Source organism: Papio anubis, chromosome X, assembly GCF_008728515.1.
Source record: "Papio anubis isolate 15944 chromosome X, Panubis1.0, whole genome shotgun sequence".
Lineage (NCBI taxonomy): Eukaryota > Metazoa > Chordata > Mammalia > Primates > Cercopithecidae > Papio > Papio anubis.
The window spans coordinates 77,895,867-77,914,702 of NC_044996.1; the positions used below are offsets into that span (position 1 = coordinate 77,895,867).

Genomic DNA, 18,836 nt, shown 5'->3' on the forward strand with positions numbered 1-18,836 from the left:
AAATCATTTTACTCACGGGTGATGGGGTGGGGTGGAAGTCCCCAGTATTTGCCAGTTTCCTTCTTTGGGTGATGCCTCCAATGTTATGAGCAAGCTGGGATAGAGAAAATCAGGGCCCCCTTATTCTCAGTCTTTGCATAGAATAGAATTTCTACTCTAAGGGGGTGGGGGTAGGGCTGGGTGGCAGAAGGCATCTCTAGTCCTTTTGGCTTTGTCTGCTGGCATAGAGTTTCTGCAACACAGGTTTAAGCATGTTTGTATGGGGTTGAGGGGTGGGATAAGAAATGTAAACAGTTGGCCCTTACAGGGTGAAACTCTAGCCCCAGAATGGGAGCTGGGAGAAGAGTGAGCCCCACCTACCCCCATCATCTTCACCATACACGCCCTGAATGGAGCATCCAGGGTAGAACACTCAGGTAACACTTGGATGGGGGTGGGGGACATATGGAACAGGTTGTTCCTCAAAGACCACAAACTCTTGCTGTTGTTAATAAGATTCAACAGATTTTCTTGAATGGATGTTTCTCTATTTCCTGTAGGCCCTTAAGACAATTTTCAGAAATTTTAAATGATTGCTTTTTAAAAAACAATTTTACCAGTAAAAATGTTGTTTTGCTGGGGAGAGGGTCTATTGAGCTCCTACTTTGCCATTATGGAAGTCCTACTCTCCAATTTATTTATTTCACCAATACCAACTATATTTCAAGTCATAATGGCCGGGTATTGGAAAAAATTTTCAATTAGCAATAACTGTGCCTCGGATATACTTCATTGGTTATGATACCACCACTGTGCAAAGCTTCCAATTTATTTTAAAACGTAACTTGAGTGGAAATGTGGTGTAGTAGAAGAACAGACTAGGTGTCAGGAGCCAGGGTTTTCATCCCAACTTGGCCTCAGTTTCTTCATTTGTAGAGTGAGGGGGTTGTATTAAATGACCTCTAAACTCCTTCTAACTTTAAAATCTCATGATTTTATGAAACTGAAACTACTGTAGCTGTGCAAGAACAGGAAGTATGGAAAGAATCCACTGACCTTTTTTTAACCAAAAAAATGTTCCAACTTGTTTTTTATTAGAACATGCATTTCATTTCCAACTCTACCTAGTTAATAAAATTGCTACTTTATCACACGATTTGCAGTCAAGACATTTCTATACCCAAAAGTTTACTTCCTAATCATTAGAACTGATTGGTACGACAGCTTAATGTTAACTGAAAGCACACTATAATTTGCTGCCATTTTACCCACATTATGGGTTTCACAATTACTTTCTCTTAGAAACAATTCCAAGTTTTTACCTTCTGCGTAAGGCTATAAGGTCATACCCTCAGAGTGTCTCTTAATTATCTGTATTTATTCTCAGTATGTGAATGACAAAATATCAGTTTTCCCTGGACACTGCAGAGAAGAGTTGCTTCAATGGGATACCCATTTCTAGTCACAAATATAACATTTATTTAGTAATGTTTATCTACACAGATTGCTATAAACAGTAACAGTGAGGTAAAGGGCCTCTCTGAGTTATTTTGTCTTAACTAACCAATTTTAACCTATTTGATTTGGTATTGTCATTTACTATACAATTTACATTAAAAATCTATATATTCAAAGGGATTTGTTTACAATTTAAGAAAACTGCAATTGCAAACATATTTAAATGCTTTCAACTATTAATTCATGACAGACTGTCTAGTAATAAAGATACAAGGTAAGATAACTATGAATATACACTGGCAAAAGTTGCTACTCAGTGACACGTTCAGCAAGTAGGAAGGATAAGAGCAAGATGGCAGTATGGACAAAGACAACCAGAAATAAGGAATCATACAATCTTTAAATATCTTGCCTTTAAAGCAAAAAAAAATTTTAAAAACAGCCATCTTCACAAACTACTTTGTCACCATCTAAAGGAATGACACAATATTTATCTTAAGGTTTATAAAAGGTGCAAATCTCTGTAGAGGAAAAACAAACGCATATCTTGAGCTTGTTCATGTCCAAATGCTAAGGTCTCTTTCTGATTTGCAAAAGTGACCCTCAGACTTTAGCTGTTAAAAATTTCCAAATGAGGCCATCTGCTCACCAAGATATTTCTATGTTAAGAACCTTCAGTAAGGCATCTGGCCCAGTTTTTATAATCCCAAATTACCTTGGTTTCAACTTAATTTTTGTAAACTGGAAGTCCCTTAGGAAGAAAGTAAAAATTTCAATCTTTAAAATAAAGAGATATAAAAAAGAAAACCTTATCATCTTGCTCCGTTTTCAGATTACATATTCTAAAACTGTACCTTATTCATCCCAATATATTAAAAAACATTATGTTGCAACACTGATTTGGAGATTTATACACTTTATCCTTTTGTGCGAGTACATAATATTATAATGTAAAATTAGTACACTATAATTAAATGCCCTTTTTCTTGGCATTTCCTCTGAATGAATCATCCTAGGAAGCTTTTCTTTCATCTCCATTTGTCTATTATTTCCCTGTATAGAACCACCTTAATATGAAGTGGTTAAAAGAAATGCCTTTAAGACTTAGTTATGGACCCTACAATAACTGCTTTTCAAGTAATTTAAGATTTTGTTAGTTGAAAATAATGGTTAATGACCACAATGGACTAGGGACCACTTGCAATCATGTGAAAACAAAATAGCTTCATATCTCTTAGTGGGAAAATTATCCACACCTTGGAAACACTCCTAAACTTCTTGGACTACAGTTTTCCCATATCATAAAATAACTTACTTTGAACACTATTCACACCTCAAAATGAATTATTACTGACAGTTACTTCAATATTATGTGTTTGTTTATGTGGTTAAGCAAAATCTTTTCCATCAGCATCACTGGAAATGTATAGAGGGAATTAACAGAGAAGCAACATTTATATTGAGACTTTAACCACATTTCCAGTAATGCAACGGATTCATTAAAAGTGCTCCCCGCTGCCAGAAGAGCAGTAACAACTATGGTTTCAGAGTAAGAAATGTTGAAAAGGAAAAAAAAAAAAAAAAAAAGAATCCATTTTTCAGTTGATTATGCATCTCAGTATTAACTCTAGCTTTAAAAACAAGATCTTGCATCACTTACTCTGGTAGCAAAGACTATGAAATACTGGTTTCATGTTACTTACCAAATTACCTTTATATAACAAGAGTGGGCACCTAAATTAGATAAGATCAGCTATCCACCCACCAATGTCAACAATACTAATCTCTCCCATATCAAATTATCATGAAAATTTTCTTAAAACTATAAACCAATAAAGTAAGTATATTAGGACCTTTTCTGAGAAATAAAACCTTATTACATAGTTATATGGCCATTCATGAGGTGCTTATGTTTTCGAATTGAATGATTACTACCAAACAAATGAAAGCAAGTTCATACTGGAAAAGAGAACTTTCTAAGTGAATGTATACCAGTATTTTATTAATTCTAGCAGGTAAAACTTGATTATGTTGTTTGGGCTCTTCCTTGTTATGTTAGGTTTAAAGATACTAATTAAATTACTGAAAAGTAAGGGAAGATCTTGTAATAAAGAAATTCTGAAGTGTCAACACAGATTAGAGTCTTGATCATCTAAAGAGAATAATATGTAATACTCTATTTACCTAAATGTTAATATTTTTTAAATGGACACTGATTTATACACACGTGAGCATGTGTATGCATGCACGACATCTCATTTACTTGTTTCTTAGTAAACTTTGAATAGAAAAAGCAGCACATTTAAGATGGCAATAGAAAATAAATGTACTTTCTAAGCTTTTCAGATTACTCCCAGTATAGCGACTTTCAAATTACATAGGAATTTGTAAATCTTTAAAGAAAACTGTGTAGTTTGGTCCAAAACAAAAACAATGCCTCATTTTTTGTGGAAAAATAAAATTCTAATCACTAGATGATAGTTATGGTGCTGCTTAATGATGAAGAATATTCTAAATAGCAAAAGGAGAATGAAGGTTTTTTTCCTACAAAAAGTACATATTTGCAAATACTTCAAAAATTGTAAGTATAGGCTGGGGATGGTGGCTCATGCCTGTAATCCCAGCACTTTGGGAGGCCCAGGTGGGCGGATCATGTGAGGTCAGAAGTTCAAGACCAGCCTGGCCAACAAGGCAAAACGCTGTCTCTACTAAAAATAGAAAAATTAGCCAGGTGTGGTGGCACATGCTAATTCCAGCTACTTGGGAGGCTGAGGCATGATAATTGCTTGAACCCAGGAGATAGAGGTTGCAGAGAGCCGAGATGTGCCACTGAACTCCAGCCTGGGTGACAGAGTCAGAATCTGTCTAAAAACAAAAAAAAGTAAGTAATCTATTGAGTAAGACATCAAACTATAAATGCATGTCTATTTCTGATACATTCTAATTTTAAAAGTTTATAAATTCATTTTCACATCAATTTCAATTGGAGGGAGGAGGGAGAAGAAACAATAAACTTACACTATCCTCTTTTTCTTTCATTTTAAGAAACAGACACTTTCCCTCTAAATTGTCAGCATAAAGGAGGTTTTAAAAACTACAAAAATTGGGAAACCAATCTGATTCATCTGGCTATAGATAGCAAATGAATGTCAGGCTTCAAGAGGGTAACGTGGTAATATCAAACAGGTAGCAAAAATTATGCATTGAGCACAACCAGGACAGTGACAAGAAAATAATTTGGGGATAATTACAGATGCCACATTAAATAGAATGTGAAAGATGTAAAACTCAAATCCCCTTTTAAATAAGTCTTATCTAAAAGAAGGATTATAGAAAATGGGAATGTATGATTTTTTTAATAAAACAATTCTACTTCAGTGCAAATATGTAGTCCAAAACAACAAAAAAAGAAAATGTCTTATGTGACTTAGCACGAACAGTTTCCACAGCCTTTCACACTATTGACAATTTCTTCTTGTAGTTTCTTTCTTTCCTCCTCTTTGGATATATTTTCTTTCTTTGCTTCCCATTTGGGGTTATCATGGTTCTGCACACGGCTGCTCTGTGTATGCCACATTTCTGAATAGATACTATGAGGGTTAGCGAGCAAACCATGGTGGGTACCACGTTCGGCTACCTTACCCTAAAAAGCAAACACATGAGAAACACGGAGAAAGGTCATTTAACTAGCATAATAACCGAAAATACCAAATACTTTCTAACTAAGGATTTTGAAGGATTTGCATTCATTAAAATACTTCTCCCAATTCCTCATACACAGTATAAGTGAAAAAAAATTTAGGTAGGAATGCTTTCCTTCCTGTTGAGCTATCCAGTGCCAGTGAACAAACAAAAGGCTATAAAATTTCTAATACCATAAACACCATTTTACTTAAAGGAAATAAAATTGTAATGTTTCATTTGTCATTTTGAAGGGAAGGTTAAAATGTAAAAAGGTGATATTTTCCGTAATCAGAAAATATTCAAATCAAAAGCACTGCTATTTACACAGGCACTTAAAAGATTTAAAAATAATATCCTTAAATCCTTATGTGTACTTTGAAATAAAAAAGATTTCATAAAATAAAAAAGATTTAATGAAAATGAAAAGTTTACTTCTTCCAGTAGCTGTTTTTGTTAACAATGGTTATTAAACTTAACACTGCAAAGATTTGGTGGTATAGATTCCAAACTCTGATCTACAATTAATTTGTTTCTTGATAGCTATGGTTAACCATGCTGAGAGACAAAAGGAATTCTGTCACTTTTACTGGTATTCCTGGGAACGGGACTTTTACAATAAACCCTTAAGTAAAATAACTGAAATTTGTCTGTGCCTACTTTTAAGTATTTACATGTAAGGTTATACTGCTGTTTCTTGATTTATTCATTTCTGGCATTATCTACTAACTCCCTATTATGGAATACGGAGATTCAACACTCATACTATCCCACATTCCCACTACTCCATCATTTACTCTCCTAATAACATCAGTTACATCACAAATTTTGATTCAGTGTTTACCTTATTACGACTATGTAAGTATTCCCTGCTTAGCTAAGTAGGTACTAGGATTATATATACATTTTCTTATACAGTCTTTTAATCCTGCTAGACTTAGTAACTTGCTTGTTTCTTTTTCATTTGCTTAGTTTTCTATGTCACTATTGGAAATCTCTCCAAAGTTTATTACAGAATTACAAAACCCTTTTCAACAGTATTTTTCTCATAATCAACTACATTAGGTAATCTATTAGTTTATTTCCCCCCACCACCCAGAGATATTTCCTTCAGAGCTTTTAGGTTGTTTTCTACATCCTCAATTCTGAAGTTGTATGATAATGTGTCCTGATATAGCTTTATTTTTCCTTTCCATTCATTGTGGTGGGTACTCAGGCCCTTTCAATCTAGAAACTCTTGCTCTGAAGTTCTAGACACTTTTTTGGTATTACTTTCTATGGCAAAAAACACAGTAACTTTTGCAACAACCTATTATTTGACAATTTCCTCCCCTGTTTCTGGCCTCTCTAGAACTACCACTAGTCAGATGTTGGACTTTTTAGACAAATTCTCTTGTTTTCTGATCTTTTCTCTATATTCTCTCTCTTTTGGAGATTTTCTCGACTTTATTTCAGCAAAGACATTTCTCATTTCTAAAATCTTGTTCTCAGGTCGTTCCTTTATTTATTTATTTACCAAACCCATTTTAAAATTTTGAAATATTTCAAGAGTGATACAATGAACAACTCTATATGCTTCTCCTAGTTTGGCAACCGTTATTTTTTCTTACATTTGCTTTCTCCACCTCACTTTCTCTCTATATATACATTATTTTTTTGCTACACCATCTGAGAATGAGCTGCAGACATCATTACATTTCACCCCTAAATATTTCATTAGCATGTATCCCCTAAAAACAAAGACATTCTCCTATATGACTTAAATACAACTATATCACACTTAGGAAATTTAACAATGGCTGGCCATGGTGGCTCATGCCTGTAATCTCAGTTCTTTGGGAGGCTGAGATGAGAGGATTGCTTGAGCTCAGGAGTTTGAGACCAGCCTGGGCAACATGATGAGATACCTGCCCCCGCCCATCTCTACCAAAAAAAAAAACAAAAACAAAAAACCCAACAAAAAAAACTGAACAATGATATGATATTCTTATTTAACATACAGTCCATATTCAGACTTCATCGATTGTACCAATAATGTCCTTTATACTTTTTTTCCATCTAGGATCCAATCAGGATCAACGCATTGAATTTATAACAGCTTTGTTCTAGTCTGTGTGTGTTTGTGACGTTGATATTTCTAAAATGTCCAGTCCTGCTTTTAAAAGACTGCCCTTCAATTTGTATTTGTCTAGTTGTTTCTGATTATTAGATCCAGGCTAAACTTTTGTTTTTTTGAGATGGGATCTTGCTATATTGCCCAGGCTGGTCTCGAACTTCTGGGCTCAGGTAATCCTCCAAAGTGCTGTTATTACCTGCATGAGCCACCACGCCCAGCCCAGGTTAAACATTTTGGGTAGAAAGAAAAGATAATATATCTTCAGTGCATTACATCAGGAGGTACATGAGTTCAATTTTGCTCCATTACTGATATTAGGTTTGATCATTTGGTTAAGGTGACATCTACCAGTTTCTCTATTTCTCTATTTTCAAGGTATTTTTTTCTCTAATTAGTAAGTAATCTATGGTAATTGCAAACCGTGCAAATATTCTAGCCTCAATAGCTTTACACCACATGGTTTCAGCAACGAGTGAGGACCCTTACCTGAAGCAATTATTACAATGGTGGCTGTAAAATGTGATTTTCTAAATTTGTAATTCCTTTTACATTTCATGTGTTATTTGGCTTTCTTCCTAAAGGGGAACTGTCCCTTTCCCCTTGATAATTTTTGTTTTAGCAGTATCATCATGGATGCATAGATGTTTTTTATTCAATGTATTATAATTAATTAGTGTCATTATTCTTTTTATGCCCCAGTTGGCTAGTGGGAGCTCATTCAAAATGGTTCCTGTGTCCTCATGACTTGTGTTTGTTAGTTTCCCTGACCCAGATCAGGCATCAACTACTACTTCTCCAAAGAGTGTTGGTTGCTTTTAGTGAGGAACAGTATTTAGTGCCCAAGATCTGGTTGCCAAGTATACTCATTACTACTGGGTTTTCACCGCTTCTAGGCCTCTTCAGTGAATAGAGTTAGGACATTTTTTTAAAATCATAAATTCAGACTGATAATTCTATTCCAATATATCGCAAGGGTCTCCTCTTCTTTGCCAATTCCATATTTGTATCCTTCTTCTCCCAAGAGATCTGTTTCCCAACATCAATGTATTTACTCATAAGCTCAATCTTACACTATACACAAAAATAGTCTCAAAATGGTTACCCCCACACTACTACCAACAATACACTAAGTTCGAATTTCCTTTGGGTTATTTTTGTCTTTAAAATATATTCCACGAAGGGTATATAATCAAAGTAATATGTTCAAAAGTTACTTGGCTTAATTCTATTTTTCTTCTGGGTGGTTATGTTAGCAATTTTATATGCAATTAGTTTTACTTCTTTCTGTTTGTATTTAATTTTTATTTTTCCCCTTGTTGATTTAATTTTATTTTTGAAGGTATAAAAATACTAAGCATGGTTCAAAAGTAAAATATTAAAATTTCATTCTCTTTTCTGTATCTAACCCTTTGTACCCGCATCCCATAGGCAGCCAATTGCTTTAGTTTCTAGTTTACCCTTTGAGTTTCTTTTTGCAAAAATAAGCAGATATACATATATTCTTTTTTTCCCTATCTTCTTTGCAAAAGGTAGCATGCTATATTCTCTTTTATATCTACTTTTTTTTTTCCACTTACCAATATATCCTACAGATCAGGCCATATAAGTTTCCTTTACTTTTTTTTTGTTGTTGTTTTTAATTTTTGGAGACAGAGTCTCGCTATGTTGTCCAGGCTGGTCTCCACCTCCTGGGCTCAAGTCATCCTCTCACCTCAACCTCCCAAGTAGCTGGGATTACAGGTTACTTTTTTTTCTTCTGTCCTTATTTTAGAAATACTATATTTTCCACGATCTCTGAGCATATTAAGAAAGTCTACATTTTCCATTGAGTTCCTTTTTTTCTATTTTGGAGGTCTATCCACTGACATTTAAGAATAGAGCATTGAAAGGCTGACCGGAAGCTCTGTGTGCATTACGATGCCTTCTAAACCAGTGGACTTCATGGTAGGATGATTATGTAGATATCTGGACATTTTGTTGGGGTTCCCAAATACAAGTATCTTTTTTTTTTCCTGGGGCTGCTTTTGTTTTTCCAGAGAAGAATCCTCCAATTATTTGCTGATGAGGAAAGGAGTAGTGATGGTAAAATAAACAACTGGTTGGCAAAGTTCTTGGAGCCAGTGGCACAAGAGGGCCTGTGGTCCTATCCTTTGGTATGTTTTGATTTTCAGTTAATCTCTCCCTTCATTGTTAATGTGCCTGGTGGTCTGCTTGTGTCCAAAGCCAGTAATTTCCTGATAAGTAAATCTCCAGACTCGTGCTAAGGAACTTTATTTCTTATGCAGTCTTACACTTGTTACTTTCAACCTCATGCTTATCACCACTTTTCATCATACCTGGTGCCTTCAATTCCTGAGCCTTTTCAGGGGTCTACAACATGAATCAATTTGCTTTTTTTTAAAAATTGATGTCTCTCTCTTTTTCACACACAGTATTGAACTTTTTAGCTCTGCTAATCTATCTACTTACCAGTTTCCCCAATTTGCTGATATCTCTTGTCCACTGTTATTTCCTCTCCTATTATTTTGTCCTTATGGCTTTATACTTATTATACTTATTTATTAACTTTCATTTTAGTATGGTTAGGGGAAGAAGAGATAAACAAATGTATCCAACCTTCCACGTTTAACTAGAATTTCCCTAGATATGCCGTCTTAACATTAACACTACTATAAGAAATTGCTGACAGAACACAGGAGGTGACAGATTATTAGTCAAAGTTAAGGTCATATTAGTTTCACTAGAAAATGAAAATCTGTTATGTTCATAATCAGACAACTACAGAATCATCAAATTATGAATAATAAAGAGATTCTTCTTTAGACACAGTTGCTATGATCAGTAATAAATTAGGTCCAATTACAACCCAAAATCCAAGTGGCAATGGTATAAAATAAGTGTATAGATACTATGAATTACATGGCATGAGGCAGGCAATCACATGCCTGCTAACATATTTTAACAACTTCTATTTGTAAAAAAAGGCTCTCACTAAATGGCTGCATAGAATCAGAAAGCTTATAAAAAAGTAGCAGATTTTATTTAATATTCTTGAACATCAATGATATAATAAGGTATATTTACAAAATTTCCCATTTAAGACATTCTGGTACAACCATACCGGAAAAATCAGTTTGGTAATGAATGTAAATATTTAAGAACAAACCAACAGAAAGGCCTAGGGTCACAAGCATGCAAGCAACTTATGAAGGTAATAGTATACAAACCACAACACTGAATACCCTATAAGAAATTTTAGTGGAGTGAAAAAGTCCCTTTAAATAGTTCAATATACAGATAGTACATGAGAATGCTTCTCTCTAAACTCTTATTACACAGGTTTTCGAAATGTGACCAGGTGTGGTGGTTATGCCTGTAATCCTAGTACTTTGTCGGGGTGAGGCAGACAGGTCGCTTGAGCTCAGGAGTTCAAGACCAACCTGGGCAACATGGTGAAACCCCATCTCTACAAAAAATTAGCTGGGCGTGAGGCACGTGCCTGTAGTCCCAGCTACTTGGGGGGCTGAAGTGTGAGGATTGCTTGAGCCCAGGAGGTCGAGGCTGCAGTGAGCTGAGATCGTGCCACTGTACTCCTGGGTGACAAAGTAAGACCGTGCCTCAAAAAGAAAAAAAAAACCCAAAATGATAAAGAATTGAAGATATATTTATTAGAAGGGAAAAATAATTACAGAAAAGGCTGAATGCAGGGTAGAAAACTGCATAATGTTAGAAATAATCAAGTACTAGGCGGGTGTGGGGAGAAGAGGTCCTTACAGGAAGGAGAAAATAAAAATTATTGCAATTTTCAAATCTACGCATCACAATAGTGGTACTCTGATTTGTCTAGACTTTTACAGTATACTCGTATAGTAATTTCCTTAGAAGAGATAAAGCAGGCTATATTTTTCTTACTTTCCCGAGAAGGAAAAACATAAAATAAAAATGACCATGTTTGAAAATGACCACTTTATTTTATGGTAATTTTCTTTTAACCATCAAGGGTATGTGCAGGTATTAGAAAAATAAAAATATATAATACAGCAAAGACACTGAGCAAATAGTCTATTCAGAGCAAAAATGAATGCAGAAAAGTTATTTTATATATGCACCATTGAAAACCTGCTTCTATTGTGAAGATTTAATGCTTTCCTGATTAAACTTTTGTTTGTAATACTTTAATAGAGAGTGAGTTAATATAGTTTATTCCTTCTTGGAAGTGACATGCATTATTTCCAATCAAAAGGGGCTAAAAACAGAATCTTATCAGGATTCAATCTCAACCAAATAATGTAAGAAACAATATTTAAGCTTCTTGTATCTATAACAATTTCCAGTGTTCCTCAAATACTAAACTTCAAAGTTAAATCTCTTACCTGGTCCAAGACAATGATTTCATCTGCATCAACCACTGTTGACAATCTGTGTGCAATGAAAATAGAAGTTCTGTGTTTGACCACATCCTTCATGGCACCAAGAATAGTCTGCAAGTTTGGTAATATGAAGAACAGGAGAAAATAAAAAGAACTATGCATTAGGCAAATGTAAATTAAAATAAACATACATTTCCTAAAGGAACACAAAAAATGCCAGTTAATCTTTTATTATGTAAATTTTATACTGATACCAAATATTACACCTAATCTAATAATAGCTAAAAGGAAGGGGAGAAAGCAAAAAGAGAAGGCAAATATGATCATATTATCATAGAAAAAAATTCTTTAAGATAGGCAACATTTCTCAAAATTACAAAATCTGGGAGAAAGTAGTAAACATTATAAGTAGTAAACATATCAACTCTCGTGATAACAGGAACATAGCCACATATGTTTACCAATGAGAACAAAACTAAAATGAGGAGAGACTTAAGTGATAGGACAGACAGAAATTCAAAATAATCCAAAGATAGGGAGATTCAAAGACTATAGGAACATTTGCTTTTCCTTAGTTCAAACTCAGAGGACAGAAGGGGAAACAATGATAACTGTATATTTTTAACTGCAGAAACCTCTTTTTCAAAAGCATTCTGACTTCCTAATGCATCCCGGAAATATATTTTTGTTTATTCCCTGTAAAGTATAAGAGTTGTATATATATTCAGCTATACTTGGAAACCTGGGTCTAAGTACAGCAAGCTAGATGGAAACAGCAGTGTGGGGAATGGGGATATACCCAAATTTCCTATGAATATTTCTGAACATTTTATTTATTAAAGGAATAAAATTATCAAGAGCAAATGGTTACCCAGGAAAAGATCTTATATTTTACTAGGGCAGACTGATAATAAGGTACAAGGCCAATACTAAGAAAGCCTGTTATGTTTGTGAGGACTCCTTTTTTAACCTTTAACAACTTAAACTCTGACATCCTACTGAAGACACTGGACTTTTTAAAAAGTCCCATTAAAATTTACCAAATCTTTCAATAACTCCTCCCCTTGGGAAGGTTGTCTGTTGGCTCTTAATGGGTTATGCTCTCTGACATAATAAAGCTGTATGACTCAAATAATGACTGTTGGTAGGTCTTTTAGTTTGTGGTAGTATGACACATTTTTAGGTAAAAAGTTCTTATAAGCATGTTCCTACTTTTCCTATGAATGGGGTCTGGTCCTGCTTATGGTTCACTTTAAATATAACAAATCCCCAGGCTAACCAATTCACTTCAAAATTCAATTGCTTTAAATATGCTGCAGATCAAACAATGGGCCCTGAAACTTAACTCTGTATGCAAATATTATGTCACACAGCCTGCAAAGCTGAATTAGGCCTATCCTTCAACACTAGGTTTACACTATGTATTGAATTAAAAGGTAGTTGAATGAAGGCAATTGACAAATGCATCTGTCTATCTTCAGTTCTAGATTAAGGGGATATGATAATGAAATTACCATTGTTGTTGAGACTTTTGTATGTAATGTAAAGATGTTGCTATGAAATCTAACGCAGCTGTGGGGCAATGTCATGACATCAGTGTAACATCTTGGTGTTTCATAACACTTCCAGTGAAATGAATACAAATTGATACCAACACTGCAGCTTGTGTATGCCTGACTTGCATCTCATGAGTTGCTCCATGATAAGTGAAAGACTATCTGGTATGTACTATGTCACAGGTTTCACAATCACTTCCATGACTATTTTAATGAGTATTAAGTGGCAATAGGAGAGAGACTGAAACTTTCTTCCTTTGTCAGCATATCAGGTGATTCCTACAGCTTTGTAAGATGCAGGGGCAATGCAACAACAGCATAAGTTATCACATAGTTCCAAAAGGAGACACATTTGCAAATGGACTTAACACTGTGGTATTTCTAGTTCAATGCAACCTGGCATTCTTACCATCAACACTTGCCATATGGAAAAGGGGAGATAGGCATTTTACTCTATAGCACTTACTATTGAAGTTTATTTAAAATTATGCTTTTACCATAGCCATTTTAATGGAAACTTCCAAGCATTAAACATTGAAGAGCTTAGTAATGGGATGGCTGGGCCATGGTACTCTAGTTCCAGGATCCTTGGAGGAATCGGCTTACACATACAGTTTTCCATAATGGTTGAACTAGTTTTACAATCCCACCAACAGTGTAAAAGTGTTCCTATTTCTCCACATCCTCCCAGCACCTGTTGTTTCCCTTGACTTTTGAATTTCATCGCTTATTCTACCGGTGGATGGTATCTCTTGGTTGTGGTTTTGGACTGCATTTCTCTTGATGCAATAAAGTGATGATGAGCATTTTTCATGTGTCTGTTGGTGTATGGAATGTCCTTTTTGAGAAATGTCTGTTCATATCCTTTTGCCCACTTTTTTTTTTTTTTTTTTGAACTTTTTTTATTATTATACTTAAGTTCTAGGGTGCTATGTGCATAATCGCACGCTTTGTTGGCATATCGTGCCATGTTGCTGTGCTGCAACTCCATCAACTCACATTTTAAATCAGGTATAAATCCTATGCAATCCCTCTCCCTCCCCTCCCCATAATAGGGCCCCGGGTGTAGTGACGCCCCCTTCCCAAGTCCAAGTGATCTCATTGTTCAGTTCCCACTCCATGAGTGAGAGAACATGTATTTGGTTTCTGTTCTGTGATAGTTTTGCTAAGAATGGATGGTTTCCAGCTGCACCATCCACAAAGGACAATAAACTCATCCTTTTTATGGCTGCATAGTATTCCATGGTGTATATGTGCCACATTTTAATCCAGTCTGTCACTGATGGACATTTGGGTTGATTCCAGTCTTTTGCTATTGTGAATAGTGCCGCATCGAACATATGTGTGCATGTGTTCTTAGAGCAGCATGGACTATAACCTTTTGGGTATATACCCAGTACAATACTGGGTCATATGTACATCTTAGTTCTAGATCCTTGAGGAATCGGCCATACTGTTTTCCATAATGGTTGAACTAGTTTACAATCCCACCAAATATGTGTGGCACCTTATTTTCCACATCCCTCCAGCAAACTGTTGTTTCGACCTTTAATGACTGCCATTCTAACTGGTGTGAGATGGTATCTCATTGGCGGTTTTGATTTGCATTTCTCTGATGGCCAGTGATGATGAACATTTTTCATGTGTCTGTTGGCTGTATGAATGTCTTCTTTTGAGAAGTGTCTGTCTTTTGTCCTTTGGCTCCACTTTTGATGGGGTTGTTTGTTTTTTCTTGTAAATTTGTTTGAGTTTTGTAGGTTCTGGATTAGCCCTTTGTCAGATGTGAGTAGATTGCAAAATTTTCCCATTCTGTAGGTTGCCTGTTCACCATTGGTAGTTTCTTTTGCTGTGCAGAAGCTTTTAGTTTAATAAGATCCCATTTGTCAATTTTGCCTTTTGCTGTCATGTTTTGGTGTTTTAGACATGAAGCTCCTTTGCCCATGCCTATGTCCTGAATGGTACTCACTCTTAGGTTTCTCTAGGGTTTTATGGTATTAGGTCTAACATTTAAGTCTCTAATCCATCTTGAATTAATTTTCTATAAGGAGGCTAAAAAGGATCCAGTTTCAGCTTTCTAATTATGGCTAGCCAGTTTTCCCAGCACCATTTATTAAATAGGGAATCTCTTTCCCCATTTCTTTGTTTCCTTAGTTTGTCAAAGATCAGATGGCTGTAGATGTGGTATTATTTGAGGACTCCTCACCGTTCCATTGGTCTAGGGATCTCTGTTTTGGTACCCAGTACCATGCTGCTTTTGCTACTGTAGCCTTGCAGTATAGTTTAAAGTTTGTAGACGGATGCCTCCAGCTTTGTTCTCCTTTTGATTCTAGGATTGTCTGAGATGCGGGCCTTTTTTGGTTCCATATGAACTCTTTAAAAGCACTTTTTTCCAATTCTGTGAAGAAACTCATTGGTAGCTTGATGGGGATGGTGCATTGAATCTATAAATAACCTTTTGGGCAGTATGGCCATTTCTACTCTATATTGATTCTTTTCCTATCCATGAGCATGGTATGTTCTTCCATTTGTTTGTGTCCTCTTTTTATTTCACTTGAGCAGTGGTTTGTAGTTCCTCCTTGAAGAGGTCCTTTACATCCCTTGTAAGTTGGATTCCTAGGTATTTTATTCTCTTTAGCTACCAGAATGGAAGTTCATTCATGATTTGGCTCTCTGTTTGCCTGTTACTGGTGTATAAGAATGCTTGTGATTTTTGCACATTAATTTTGTATCCTGAGACTTTTACAGCTGTTTATCATCAGCTTAAGGAGATTTTGGCTGAGACAATGGGTTTCTAAATATACAATCATGTCATCTGCAAAGAGAGACAATTTGACTTCTTCTTTTCCTAACTTTGAATACCTCTTTTATTTCTTTCTCTTGCCTTACTGATCTTAGCCAGAACTTCCAACACTATGCTGAATAGGAGTGGTGAGAGAGGGCATCCTTGTCTTGTGCCAGTTTTCAAAGGAATTTTTCCAGTTTTTGCCCATTCAGTATGATATTGGCTGTGGGTTTGTCATAAATACGCTCTTATTATTTTGAGGTAATGCTCCATCAATACCTAATTGAGCTGCTTAGCATGAAGGGCTGCTGAATTTGTCAAAAGCCTTTTCTGAATCTATTGAGATAATCATCTGGTTCTTGTCTTTGGTTCTGTTTAGATGCTGGATTTATGTTTATTGATTTGCTAATGTTGAACTGTAGCCTTGCATCCTTCCAGGGATGAAGCCCACTTTTGATCATGGTGGATAAGCTTTTTGATGTGCTGCTGAATCCGTTGCCAGTATTTTATTGGTGATTTTGCATCATGTTCACTGTGGGATTTGGTCTAAATTCTCTTTTTGGTTGTGTTCTGCCAGGCTTTGGTATCAGGGATGATGTTGGCCCCATAAAATGAGTTAGGAGGATTCCTCTTTTTCTATTGATTGGAATAGTTTCAGGAAGGAATGGCACTGTGCCCTCCCTTGTACCTCAGAATTCATAGCTGTGAATCCATCTGGTCCTGACTTTTTGGTTGGTAGTCTATTAATTTATTGCCTCAATTTCAGAGCCTAAGCATATTCATTCAGGGATTCAACTTTCCTGGTTTAGTCTTGGAAGAGTGTAAGTGTCCAGGGAAATTATCCATTTCTTCTAGATTTTCTAGTTTATTCATGTGAGAGGTGTTTTATGTTCTCTGATGGTAGCTTTGTATTTCTGTGGGTCGGTGGTGATATCCCTTTGACATTTTTATTGCATCTATTTGATTCTTCTCTTTTCTTCTTATTAGTCTTGCTAGCTGGCCCGTCAATTTTGTTGATCTTTTTCAAAACCAACCCCGGATTCATTGGATTTTGAGGGTTTTTGTGTTCTATCTCCTTCAGTTCTGTTCTGATCTTAGTTATTTCTTGCCTTCTGCTAGCTTTTGAATGTGTTTGCTCTTGCTTCTCTTAGTTCTTTTTAATTGTGATGTTAGAGTGTCACTTTAGATCTTTCCTGCTTTCTCTTTGTGGGCATTTAGTGCTATAAATTTCCACACACAGCTTTAAATGTGTCCCAGAGATTCTGTATGCTGTATCTTTGTTCCTTATTGGTTTCAAAGAACATCTTTATTTCTGCCTTCATTTCATATGTACCCAGTAGTCATTCAGGAGCAGGTTGTTCAGTTTCCATGTAGTTGAGCTGTTTTGAGTTTCTTAGTCCTGAGTCTCTAGTTTGATTGCACCAGGTCTGGGGAGACAGTTTGTTATAATTTCTGTTCTTGTACATTTGCTGAGGAGTGCTTTACTTCCAATTATGTGGTCAATTTTGGAATAAGCAGTGTGGTGCTGAGCAATGTATATTCTGTTGATTTCCGGTGAGAGTTCTATAGATGTCTATTAGGTTGCTTGCTGTGGAGATGAGTCAATTCCTGGATATCCTTGTTAACTTTCTGTCTCTTGCTGATCTGTCTAATGTTGACAGTGAGTCTTGAAGTCTCCCATTATTATTGTAAGGGAGTCTGAGTCTCTTTGTAAGTCTCTAAGGACTTGCTTTTATGAATCTGGGTGCTCCTGTATTAAGTATATATATGTAGATAGTTCTTCCTGTTGAATTGATCCCTTTTACCATTATGTAATGGCCGCCTTTGTCTCTCTTTTATCTTTGATGGTTTAAAGTCTATTTTATCAGAGACTAGTATTGCAACCCCCGCTTTTGTTCTCCATTTGCTTGGTAAATCTCCATCCCTTTTTATTTTGAGCTTCTATGTATGTCTCTTGCATGTGAGATGGTCTCCTGAATACAGCAGACTGATGGGTCTTGACTTCTTTATCCAGTTTGCCAGTTCAGGCCTTTTTAATTGGAGCGGCTTCTAGCCCATTTTACATTTAAGGTTAAGATTACAGGTGTGAACTTGATCCTGCCATTATGATATTAACTGGTTATTTTGTTTCAGTTGATGCAGTTTTCCTAGCCGTAAAATGGTCTTTACATTTTGGCATGTTGCAATGGCTGATACCGTTGTTCCTTTTCCATGTTTAGTGCTTCCTTCAGGGTCTCTTTGTAAGGCAGGCTAGTGGGTATTTAAAATCTCAAGTACTTGGTTTCATCTGTAAGGATTTTTATTTCTCCTTCCACTTATGAAACTTAGTTTAATGGATATGAAATTCCCCGGTTGAAAATTCTTTTCTTTAAGAATGTTGAATATTGGCCCCCACTCTCTGGCTTGGAGAGTTTCATTTAGAGATTCTGCTGTTAGTCTGATGGGCTTCCCTTGTGGGTAACCCGACCCTTTCTCTCTGGCTGCCCTAAGATTTTTCCTTTCATTTCAACTTTATGAATCTTGGCACTATGTGTCTTGGAGTTGCTCTTTCCTCAAGGAGTATCTTTTGTATGCTCTGTATTTCCTGGATTTAAATGTTGGCCTGCCCTACTAGGTTGGGGAAGTTCTCCTGGGATGATGTCTCGGAAGCAGGTGTTTTCCAACTTGGTTCCTTTTTCTCACTTTCAGGGCACCTAATCAGACGATTTTATTCTTTACATAATCCATGCATTTTGTAGCTTTTGTTTATTTCTTTTTGTTTCGCTTTATTTTATCTTATTTGATCCTCTTTCAATCACTGATACTTCTTTCCAGCTGGATCGAAGTCGTTACCGAAGCTTTTTGTGCATTTGCTCACGATTTCTCGTGTCATGGTTTCTTTTCATCTTTCTTAT

General features: G+C 35.8%; 1 protein-coding gene and 1 pseudogene across 2 annotated transcripts in view; both read right to left on the minus strand.

The window, feature by feature from the left end:
• Window positions 1-669: 669 nt before the first annotated feature.
• LOC116272318 lies at window positions 670-801 on the minus strand (annotated as a pseudogene).
• A 3,973-nt stretch (window positions 802-4,774) lies between these two features.
• The window catches only part of ABCB7 (ATP binding cassette subfamily B member 7), a 113,591-nt gene continuing 99,529 nt past the window's right edge, over window positions 4,775-18,836 (minus strand). The window contains exons 15-16 of one of the 2 annotated variants that reach the window (XM_017954123.1): window positions 11,608-11,715; window positions 4,775-5,080 (exon numbers count right to left, since the gene is read on the minus strand). In XM_017954123.1, coding sequence (XP_017809612.1) covers window positions 4,865-5,080; window positions 11,608-11,715 — 324 coding nt within the window. In that variant the 3' untranslated portion in view covers window positions 4,775-4,864. The remainder of the gene's footprint in view (window positions 5,081-11,607; window positions 11,716-18,836) is intronic. The other variant, XM_009197821.3, reaches the window with a different exon arrangement.